This window comes from Myotis yumanensis, unplaced genomic scaffold, assembly GCF_028538775.1.
Source record: "Myotis yumanensis isolate MYYU_CA2020_CCGP unplaced genomic scaffold, mMyoYum1.0.hap1 SCAF_8, whole genome shotgun sequence".
NCBI lineage: Eukaryota > Metazoa > Chordata > Mammalia > Chiroptera > Vespertilionidae > Myotis > Myotis yumanensis.
In genome coordinates, this window is record NW_027223759.1 from 29,100,261 (window position 1) to 29,112,305 (window position 12,045).

Genomic DNA, 12,045 nt, shown 5'->3' on the forward strand with positions numbered 1-12,045 from the left:
TTTTCCGACGGTCTTAGGCGACCCCTGTGAAAGGGTCGTTTGACCCCCAAAGGGATCGTGACCCACAGGTTGAGAACCACTGCTATAAAGCAAAATTCCATGAGGTGCATCCCTCCGTTCCTTACGGTGATGCTGGGCTGGGGACAAAGGACAAGTGAAAGCTTAGCAACTCAAGAGAAAATGAAAGCTTTGCCATTTGAGTTTCTGAAATGCGAAAGTTTTCCTGGGAAGAGCCTACCCATTGCGGTTATTGGGGAAATAATATAGGATATCCCAGGGAGGGGCTCAGGGTTCGCTGGCTGCTCTTTCATTTAACAAGAGTCACTGGCCTCTGCTGTATGTTCAGTCTGGGGGTTCCCGAGGGATTAAAAGCTTAGAGAACAAGGAAGTGGCCTTGAAGGACCAGCTTACACACGGCGGTATAAACCTTCACCACTAGGAGAGTGAGCCCTTAAGCAAACAATAGGCAAGAAGAATCTGGTCTGGATGACCCTGCTCGTGCGGAGATGGGTCTCAGGAGCCCACACGAAGGCCAGGTAACCGAGGAGCTGCCCTTTTCTCCTGTGGACTATATCTTCATTTTTTAAGTAATATATTCCCAAAGTGTTATACTGATGTATATGAAAAAGGAGCTGGTGGAGGGAGGGGAAGGGAGAATGTGCTCATCAGAAAGCATATTGTGAACACCTGAGCTGTGTCCACTGAGGTGCTTCTGACCAATTCATTCATTTGTTATTCCTCATACCATGATCACTGTCTTCCTCCACGAAAGTCAAAATAAAAGGGTATTAAAAGTACCCATCATCACTGAATTAACTGAGAACAATACAGAAATTCTCAGTACTTTCACCCCACCTGACACTTAGAACTTACTGCCCAGAAGGCTGGATACTCAAATGCTACCAATAAAATCCACCATGCATATACAAAGACGCGAGTCCAACTTGTTAAATTTGTGTAACAGACAACTGTTCCATACATTTTAGTCCCCTAGGGCTCCAAATAGCCTCGGGTTCCCAAGCACCATCACTTCATGGAAAAGGGAAGGTCTTCCTCTAGCCACACTTTTCACCTGTTTCTTGAACAGCCTCAGAAATAACAGCAGGACAGGAAGACGAGGCTTTTCTTTTGCACATTTACCAGCTGTCGGACAGTATGTCTTTAAATAAATAGATTGAAATGGCTGGTTGGGAAGAAATTTTCACTAAAGGACACTTCCTCATAAATGTGAATCCAAAGCTACTTCACATTCAAGAAGTGAGTCATTCAGCAAAGAAGTATTGAAAAAACTTCAAAGCACTTATTAAAAGACTGAAAACCAGAACAAGTCCGCCAGTTTTTAGGGAGGCGAAGAACACTGCCCTGCAGTCTGAACGTGGCCTTCATAAATCGTGTGGCAATGAAAAAAAGTGGGTCAGCTGGTTATAATTACCTACGAAAATGAAAGAAGAAATGGTGCCTTACCGCTTTTTATAAAAAGGAAAATTTCTAGACACACTCCTTCACTCTAAAAGTGCTATGCAAAGATCTATGTGTTGTTGTTTTCATTTAAGCTACAAAACCTGTAATAAAATACGACCCCACACAAACCCATATGGATGTCATATAAAGTATAAAATATGGAATGAAATTACACTATCGTTGTCACCTCAAATTCATGATTTTGACTTGTCCCCAAATTCTTCCAGCTAGCAAATTTATATTTTATGTCAACTCTTAGAGGTGTGCTGAACATTTTGTATTTTATATAATGAGCCTTTTGATGAACTTGAAAATACAATAAGCCAAACCTAGACTGGCCAAGGTTCAGTAAGTAGAATTTTCTATTGCCAAACTAAATACAACTTGCAAATTTTATTTTCAAATGCGTTCTCAAAATATTTTAAATCTATGATAGCTTTTTCTTCTCTAAATCCCACTGAAGGGCTGCAAGTCACCAAAAATAGAACCCAAACAATAACAAGCAAACCAAGAAAAAATTGAACATAACATTCCATGAGTAAAATTGGGTCCGCAATGGCGGGTCTTGGTTACATGCATGTTTATGACTCTTCATTACTATTTGCCCCAAAATAAGATTATCTCACAGAAATGTATATGGATTTTGTTCCCCAGAATAATTACATTCCTTTTCTTTTCTTGATTCCTCTTTTTAAGCGCACAAAACAATCACAATCCAAACGTCTCATCTGTGTAATCAAGAGAGATTTCCCAAACAAGCGCAGACGGGAATGAGATTGGACACATTGTTTTGTTCACTGAGAGACTTAAAAGTTTTCCATTTTTTGTTGCTATAATTAGAACTACTGGAATTATTTTAACCTTACTAATGTCTTGAGTAAAAACCTATGCAGCAAAACATTCTCACCTCCACTTGATCCCATTTCATTTCTACAACTTTCTGCCCTGTTTTCGGCTGCCATGTGGGCAGGGTCACGGTTGCCTGAGAGCGAGGCAGGGTGGCATCGGGCTCCTGGGTAGCAGCGACTGGCTCAAGCTGTCTAGGTGCCATGGACTCAGTCCAGCCGGAGGCCTGGAGGCTGGGAGGCGCCTGTTCACAGTGTGGACCTTCATAGCCTTCCGTGCAAATGCAGAGGTAGCCACCACTGCTGCTGCTGCAGTTGCCATGGTGACAAGGGTTGCTGGCACAGGGATCCGCAGCAATCTGAAACGAGACCATAAATGGGTCAATTATTCCCTCATAAGAAAAGTGGTGCCATCGCTGGGAAATTAGCTCGGTGTGTCAGCGCTGCTGCTCCCGTGGAAACGCTATTCCTGGGGAATGCATTGTCCTTAACTACTTGTGATGTTGCGGGCAGCCTCCCAAGGTCATCCCAACGTTAACCTTTCCACAGGTAACAGGCATCCCCCAAGGATATATACATGGTGGGGAAGAGCCTTCAAACCAAGGCCCTATGTAACGTTGAATTCAGGAACACGTTATTTAGAGTAATTTTCTAAGGCAAAAATAGTTAAAATTGAGGCTTATTAAGAAAATGTCAACTTTAATACTTGTAGCTGCGTGTCATGACAAATAAAAGTAGAGCTCTAAAGTGAAATCCTTTTGCACATCCTGGACCATCACAAGACTGCCTCATGCCCAGTTTCTCTCTCCTAAAGATGCGCTTACCTCGGTCTCCATTTTCCTACCTGATGAACAGAGCTTTTTAAGATGCTGTTTTTTAATTACAGGTTCCAAAATGATGAGTGTGCACCACCACTGCAAGCTACTAGAGAGCATGGTGGTGAAGCACATTAAGCAGAATCTTATAGAAGTTCCTAGCTCATCACTTTGGATGGTGATTACAGAAGATAAAATCCACTTGCATGTCTTTAAGTTGTGTTCCTGCTCTACATGTCTATCCAGAGGCCTTTGCTGACCTCTGAATGGCCTCTTGTTATTACCTGATGATGCTACAAAACAATGAGAAATGAAACAACGTTTCTCTGGAGACCCTCCAAGGTTCAGAAGTGTTCTCCACACTTATTCCATTAGCATTTGCTTGGAAAGTTAGACTCTATCTGATGCTCCCCTGGCTTCTCAGGTCTGATCACAAAATAGAACTCAGCAAAGTACAGACCACAGAGAAATGGAACCCCAATTTCTCCTATAGAAATGGTTCAAACATAATTCTGCACGAAAAAACAGCTACTCGTTATGCTAATTACCCTCATCAAACAATGTCCAACAAACTCCTTAAAGAATATTAAGGAATTTTGAATTGAATAAAATGAAGCTCAAAAATACTGCATTGTCGATTCCCTGCTATCAATTAGCAATCCCTTCACAGAATATCAGAAAAGAGTAGGTGGAGTGGTATCTGAAGAGAATATTTAAACTATAAATGATTTTAAATATCTAAAATCTTTATCAACTCCTTCCAGGTAGGCAAAGCCCTCCCTGATCTGACACCTTCATACCCTGGTGTCCTCTCTTCCCATGTGTTCCTTCTCCCTGGAACTGTCCCCACCCTGTTTTCTTTCTGTCCTTGGACTATGCCAAGGTCATTCCCGCCTCAGGGCCTTTGCACCTACTATGCTCTCTTCCTGGAATGCTTTCCTCCCAGACTCTGCATGGCTCTCCACCTCATTTCACAAAGTGAAAGTCCAGTTGTGGAGGTCACTACTGCCAGTGGATCCCACTAATTTTGAACTATAAGCGGTAAATAACCAAACTATCAAAATGCATGGGGCAAAAATATCATAATTAATAGATTTGACTTTGGGGATACCCAATATTTAACAGGCAATCTTTTCTCGGCTATAATTTCTAGCTTCTAATGACGGTGGAGAGGGGGAATGATTAAGACTTTGTTATTTCAGCTATAAAAAAAAAGAGTAAGGAGAAAGCCCTGGGGTTAATGATTTTCTGCTTACAGCTACCCAACAAGCTCATTTATTAAATGTTGTACATTTGTTGCATCAGATTAATTCATCTATTTAAGGTAAATATTTTCACACCATAGAAGTGACCTGACTAACATGCATTCCCCACATATTAAGTGAAGGGTTGGGGTAGGACACCCCAAGGCCCCCTCCCTCCTAGGATTTCACATTCTGTTGATAGCCACTCAGGTTTCACTGACACTGTTTTCAGAAAGTCCAGGGAAGCACAGCGCTAACCTGAGACCAGCCCCCACCCCCTCACTTATACCCACGCTCAGTGGGCAGTCAGCCAGGGAAACAGGGGCATGTCTGCGGAGTCCAAACCCAGTGCCGCCCAGGAGGACCAGCAATCACAGATAGAGCACGTCACGTGACCCAGGCCGCACAGGTCACCGAGGGACACAGGGATGCGTGGCATTTAGAGAGCAGTAGGCAGTAAGATGTAAACACGGAAGAGAAATAACTGAGGGGCATTTGTGTGGGGTCTGAAGAAATAAGTAGGATGGCCACTGTTTTAGCAATTTTTCTGAGCAGCAGATCAATTCAGGAACTTTTCACTACAGATTTTGATACAGATATTGTTATCGTAGGAAGAAGTTACCTTGTTAAGCAAGGAACAAAAGAGCAGTAAAGCAGGATTTCTCAGGCTAGGCACTCCTGACTCTTCGGGCTGGATAGTTCTTTGCTGGGAGGGTTGCCCTGTGCACAGTGGGTGTTTAGTAGCATCCCTCATCTCTACTTGCCAGATGCCAGTAGAAGTCCTCCCTTCAGCAATGACAGATGTGACAACCAAAAAGTTCTGTAGACATTGCCTATGCCCCTGAGGCAAAATCACCCCTTAAAGGAACAGACTGATAATATCCCTCCATCAAAATGTTTTAAAAATCCATCTGACTCCAGAAATGAAATAAAAAGGCAGCAACATGATGAAAGCAAAAAAATGGTACTGTATATTACAATGGATGAAATCCTTTATGATATCCATTCCTGGATGTCACTAACAGAGAGACACCTCGGTAAAAATGGCAAAGAAATAAACAAGCAACATGCAGAATGGTTTGCACACAATCGTGCCGTTTTTAATATTATTGTTAAATACACACATAAAACCATGTGTCTATTTGTGTGTATGTAAACACACATATAAATTTTAAAAGCAGAATGGACCATGGTTTTAATCATTTGGGCAGTAGAATCAATTAAGGAACCTTTAAAACTACATATTCCCCAGCTCCAAGCTATTCATTGAAACTCCGAAGGCGAGGCCTAGAAACCTGTATCTTTCAGCATCCCTGGACTCTGATGCTCTGGTCCAAACACCACAATTGAGAGCTTCTCAGTATAAACCAGGGATGGCAAACTCGGCCAACTCCAGCCTGTTTCTGTAGATAAAGTTTCACTGGGATCTGGCCATGGCCCTCTGTGTAGGTTTCCACTCACCACCTCAGCAGATGAGTAACAGCCACGGAGGCTATCTGGCCCACAAGGCCACTGGAGTACGTATTATCTGGCCCTTGAATTTTTGCGTTTTTTTTTAATATATTGTATTGATTTTTTACAGAGAGGAAGGGAGAGGCATAGAGAGTTAGAAACATCGATGAGAGAGAAACATCGATCAGCTGCCTCCTGCACACTCCCTACTGGGGATGTGCCCGCAACCAAGGTACATGCCCTTGACTGGAATCGAACCTGGGACCCTTGAATCCACAGGCTGACACTCTATCCACTGAGCCAAATTGGTTAGGGCCATCCCTTGAGTTTTATCTGGCCCTGATCCAGACCATACCGACTTTGGGTTCACAAAAGGAAGAAACAGGTAGGTGGGCTCATCTGGGTAAACTACAAAGACAACAAGTTAAAACAGGGGCTTGATCATGTTGGTAGCAATTACTACTATTTCTTCTCTCCACCCAAGTCCCTTACTGGGATGGCATATCCTAAGTGATTAAATCACAGAAAGGACTTTTCACAGTACAACTTAATGCAGAGAAGGGACCAGCCGCACTTTGGATCGTAATTATGTGCAGAAACGTGACATTAAATCTTGGCACTCTGAAAGGAATGCTTGGGTAGATAACACACTAGGAAGTGAAATCTCTATAAAGGGTCACACTCCTTCATTGGAGGAAATGTGGAAATCCTGTCCCTATCCTCCCACCCATGGACAGCTCACTGCAGAGGCCAATATTATTTTTAAATACACATCCAACCTCGGATGTCGGCTGCCCAGCCAATGCCTGAGGCGCAGGCAAGCCTCGGATACCGGCTGCCCAGCCACCCAGGGCGGGCCCAAGGTGCAGGCAAGCCTCAGATGGCGGCTGCCCAGCTGCCCAGGGCCACCGAAGGCTCAGGTAACCAGGGCCGGCCAAGGCTTGCGCTGCCAGCAGTGGCAGCAGCAGAGGTGTGATGGGGCGTCGCCTTCCCCTGATGGCCGGGTCGCCTCCCACCCCTGAAGGCTCCTGGACTGTGAGAGGGGGCAGGCCAGGCTGAGGGACCCCCCCGCCCCAATGCATGAATTTTCATGCACAGGGCCTCCAGTGTATTATAAAATTATATCCCTAAAACCTATGTAATTTTATTAACCAATGTTATCCCAATGAATTCAATTTAAAAAAATGTTACATGACTCAGCCATGTTTTCATGGTGCAAGCTTAGGACCAGCTAGATGCACAGCCAAAGATTGTCCTCTTATGGAGTGCTGGATCCACTGATAAGACTTGAAGGGATTCAGTTCTTGTCCAATATAACTTTTCTATTATCTGACATTTCACCATTATCATTTCAGTTCTTGGGAAAAGTACTGAAGAGGCACTGAAAAGATCTTGGAGTCTCACATTAGGTATTACTATCTAGAAAACATTCTCTCTCTCGCTGTCTAAACTCCAGCTTCTTTATCTGTCAAAATGCACAACTTTTCTCTCTAAGAGTGGTTATCAGGGTAAAAACCAAAGAAAAGAAATAGCAGGACTGTCTACATCTGCCAGCTAGAAGGGGGACCACAGCACAGATGACTCCCAAATTTGTGGAGTTCAGGGTTTCGAGAAAAATAGTAATGAGCAATTGTTACCCTGAAGTGCTATGACACAGTAGAGAAAACTGGGGTCCCACTCCCATTTGTGGGTGATCCTGGCCAAGCAAGGATGTTTCCTGGCACTCAGTCTCAACTGTAAAAGGCAAGAATGGGACTAGGGAGCTCCAATGTCCTTTCAATGCCTAATATTCTCAGTCCAAATAGAAATTGCACTGGTTAGAAACTGTTCCTGCTAAAAAGCAAATGAACAATGTTGGGGTCCAACTATCACAGTGCTTTAATCTGAAAAAGGATATATCTCCTACTTTGTTCAGTAATGATCCTAACTATATTCCAACTCCAACTGCTTACCCACTAGGAGTAAAGATGTGAGGAAGGGGGTAGTCACTATAGTGTTTATGCCAGTAGTAGACTGGGCCAAGAAATGCATCCTATGAATTGTTTTTTCCAAATCCAAATAATAATAAAAATGCTCATTCACTTCACTGGATCAGGGACGCTATGTCATAGTGAAATACACATTCTCATGTTTTAATATTTCTTCCCTTCTGTATTAGGGACTCTGGTCTACTTGAAAATTATTCCAAGACTAATTTGGACAGTCATTTTTCCCCTCAATTCTCAGTCAATTTTCTTAAAACCAGCCTGTCCTAATTTTTGCATGTGGGTTGAGTCACATTTGTAAGTGGGTTAAAAGGAAATTACAAGCAGAGTTCAAACTCTTGGCGATGAAATGAATCCATTAAAAATAAACATGTCCAATTATTTTTCTACTTTTTCATGGCATCTCTTTACATTTGGAAATTACCCTGAAATTGCAGTGCCTTTGCTTCAGTCTGGCTAACACACATGCCAATAGTCATACTGATGAATCTTTAAGCCCTGTTCAGTTGCAGATGTATCAAGAATTGAATAACTTTTCTTCAAAAACCTGGCAAACCCTTTGTGTTCTGGTTTCTATATTCACTAAATTCCCAGAGATAACACTCAACTGCATTTACTGGCATAGGCACACCAGCCTCAGATGAAATGCTTTTCTTTCTTTTTTTCTTTTAGTCATTCAAAGACAAGTTTCTTGAATCAGAAACTTATAGAACAATCTCAATGCCAACAATCGTGTCTTGCCTCTCATCAGAGACACTCATACATCCTAGCAAACGCTCTTTACAAACCAGCAATGCCATGAATACAGGAGATATACCAACACTTACTTCCCTGCCCACTCAGGAAAAGAAGCCTACAGCAAACTGGGAATTAAACTTTCTAGATTAAGATTATACAGGCATCTCAACTGATGCAGGAAAAGTGTCTTATTAAATTCAACATCCATTTAGAGTGAAGATTTTTGGCAAATAGGAAGAGAAGTGACCTTCTTTAATTTGATAAAGAGTATCTACAAAAAAAAAATTTTTTAAACATACAGGATATGGAATACTTATTAGTGAAATGTTGAAAAGTTTCTCCCTGAAACTGAAAACAAAGCAAGGATGTTTGCATCACCGCTTCCATTGAACATTGCACTACAGGTCCTAGCCCATGCAAGAAGACAGGAATGAAAAGAAGATGTAAGGACCGAGTAGGGACAAAAACTGTCATGATTCACAGGCTATATGGTTATGGCTTGCAGATAAATTATGAGAATAAGGAATTTCAGCAATTTTGACACCGGTCAAAATTTCTTGAAAAGGACAAACAATTGCATCTCCATGTTTCAAAAACAAACAAATAAAAATTTAAAAAGCTGCTGTTTGCAATATATCAAAGAAATCAAATACCTAGGAATAAATCAATTGAAAGAAGTGTATGAACTCAACAAAAAGTTCAGTAAAATAGTAAAATAATATTGAGAGAAATTAAAGAAGATATATATAAATGGAGGAATTATAAAACTCAAAGATTCCAATTTCCCCAGAACTATTTACAGATTTCATGCAATTGCAACAAAAATCACAAGAATTATTTTTGTTGTTGTTGTTCTTCTTCTTGAATAAAATGTCTCCAAATAGCCCAGATGCTCCTGAATAAGAACAATGTAGGAGGGCTTGCTCCATAAAGAATCAGGAATTTTAAAGCTGCAGTAACTAGGACAATGGCATAGAGAGCCAAGAACTAGAAAACTAGAATGGTCATATATACACACATCATTTCTGAAATAGAGCAGTGCAGTAAATATAGTCTTTTCAATAAATTGATATCCATGTGTGTGTGAGGATATTAAGCTTGACTCCTCCCTCACTCTATATATAAAAATAGAATTTCCTTTCTTAAATACATTTATTTTTAAAAATGGTTAATCTCTACATCTAGCAATGATATGGTGAAGGAAGTACTCACAGGATCAGTATAACCTTTATGCAAAAGGTCTGGCAGTGTATCTGGAAATACACGGATGAATGGCAAAAGGTCAAAGATTAGTGATTAGTGGGGTAACAGGTGAATAAACCCACTTGATCACAGTGAGATCAGAGCCATGAAATATGTATACAGCTGCTATGAAAACAGAGAGTTGGGGCCCTGAACTTGCCAAGGCAATTCAGGAAGTTTTCCTATGTAAAGTAATCCTCAAAGATCAAGGAGGAGCTACCAAAGGAAAGAAGAGCAGGAGAGGAAGCTCCTGCCAGAGAGAACAGCAAGTGCGAAGACCCCGGGGTATTAAAGAGGGTGGCATATTGAGAGAATTATAAATAGTTCTACTTAACTGGCAAATGGGCCACGAGTCAGGGAGTTTTCAAAGTACGTTTGATGAAACAGTTGGAGATTGGTTCATAGCATGTGATGCTAAAGAGTTTGACTTTGGCTCTGAAAGCAAGTCAATAATGAAATGTAAGCAGGAATATGACAGATGAAACATTTTAGAGACAGACTCCTAGCAACGAGATATATTAGGAAACCACTGGAATTATCCAGGTGAGGAATGATTGGGCCATATCTAAAGTTGGGTCAACAAAGACAGAAATGTGATGGCAGGCTGGAGAGTCATAGGATTGGGAGACTATCTGGGTAAGGTGAAAAAGTTGCTATGCATAGTAACTCCTGGGTTTTTGACTTGGACAACCAGGTAAATAAAGAGTAGGGTCACTCGTTGAAATACGGGATTCAGAAAGAAAAACAAGTTGAGAAGGGGCAGGACGCCATGGTTTTTTATTTGGGGCAGGAAGACTTTAGGTATCTAAGAAACACTGAATAGGCAATGACCTTAAATCACTATAAACACAGATCTGGCGCTCAGGGGAAATGAATGAGCTGGGCTCCTGCTTTGAAAATCACCAGTGTATTGGGGGCCAGGGGCCAGAAGGGTGACCGTGCATATACAGAAGATCATTGGGGCCGAGGCATCAGAGAGGTTGGGAGGGGTCAGCTAAAGGGGTTAGGAAACATGAGTGCGGAGGAGAAAAAAAAGGAGGATTTAGGAAAGAGATAAAATGTGTGAGGGCCATAAGCACCAGGGCCCTTATATGCCCTAACTCATTTGCTCTTACCAGCTCAGTCCCATAAATATGACCCTAACTTTATCCAGAAGGAACTAAGGCTCAGGAAGGGTAAGTAGCTGATCCACAGTCTCATGTGGCAGAAATATGCACCCAAGACTGAGTGACTCCTTCACTATTTTCCACAACATCTCTTCTTTTATGTCATGAGGTCAAGGAGTGGTTTCTGGGAGGAGAGTAGCTCACTGCCATCGGATACCAGAGGAAAGAAACCCAATTACTGGAGAGTGGGCCCAGATTTGGCACTGGTCACCCAGACCTGGGCAATTTGAGCAGCTTCAGGGTCCGTCCACCTTCCAGCGGATCAGGAAGCATTAGAGATGACACTCAGGATACAGTGGGAGAGGAGAACCCTGGGTTCAATCAGCTGTGGGGGGGCCTCAGGTTAAACAGACCCTAAACCCTGGGTGGCTCATCGGGCCTTTGAAAGAATCTGGACCGAGCTCACTCGGCTTAGTAAGAGAAGGTGTCTGCCCAGAGATCCCCAGTTTCTGGTTTTGTGCAAGGTTCCAGTGTTGCACACGTGGAATCCGAGAGGCCTGAAGGTAGGTCTAGGACAGTGATGGCGAACCTTTTGAGCTCGGCTTGTCAGCATTTTGAAAAACCCTAACTTAACTCTGGTGCCATGTCACATATAGACATTTTTTTATATTGGCAACCATAGTAAAACAAAGATGTATATTTTTGATATTTATTTTATATATTTAAATGCCATTTAACAAAGAAAAATCAACCAAAAAAATGAGTTCACGTGTCACCTCTGACATGCGTGTCATAGGTTCGCCATCACTGGTCTAGGATAATGGAGCCCACAGGAATATGGAACCTTAGAAGGCTCTGCTAGGTAAAGAGCTGGAAAAGCCAGATTTTCTGCCCTCAGACACCCCCACCCTGGGTAACCATGGCTTTTAGAGCAAGTATCTACTCTATGAACCACATGCTAACCAAGTTTCAGAGCAAAGTCTGAGCAAATGGAGCTACTCCGCCCAGACAACAGGAGAGAGCAGCATACACAGGCTGTGTGAGGTGCCCAGACCAGGAGAGCAGAGGTGAAGGGGCGCGGGGGCTCAGTGCAGGCTGCCACACAGCAGGGAGAGGAGGTGGACCGGTGGCATCCGTCCTGAGAAGAGCTAGTTCAT

General features: G+C 42.4%; 1 protein-coding gene across 1 annotated transcript in view; it reads right to left on the reverse strand.

Annotated features, from left to right (window-relative positions):
- The window catches only part of DNER (delta/notch like EGF repeat containing), a 232,127-nt gene that overhangs the window by 136,089 nt on the left and 83,993 nt on the right, over window positions 1-12,045 (reverse strand). The window contains exon 2 of the mRNA XM_070422316.1: window positions 2,369-2,665. Within this exon, the coding sequence (XP_070278417.1) occupies window positions 2,369-2,665 (297 nt within the window). The remainder of the gene's footprint in view (window positions 1-2,368; window positions 2,666-12,045) is intronic.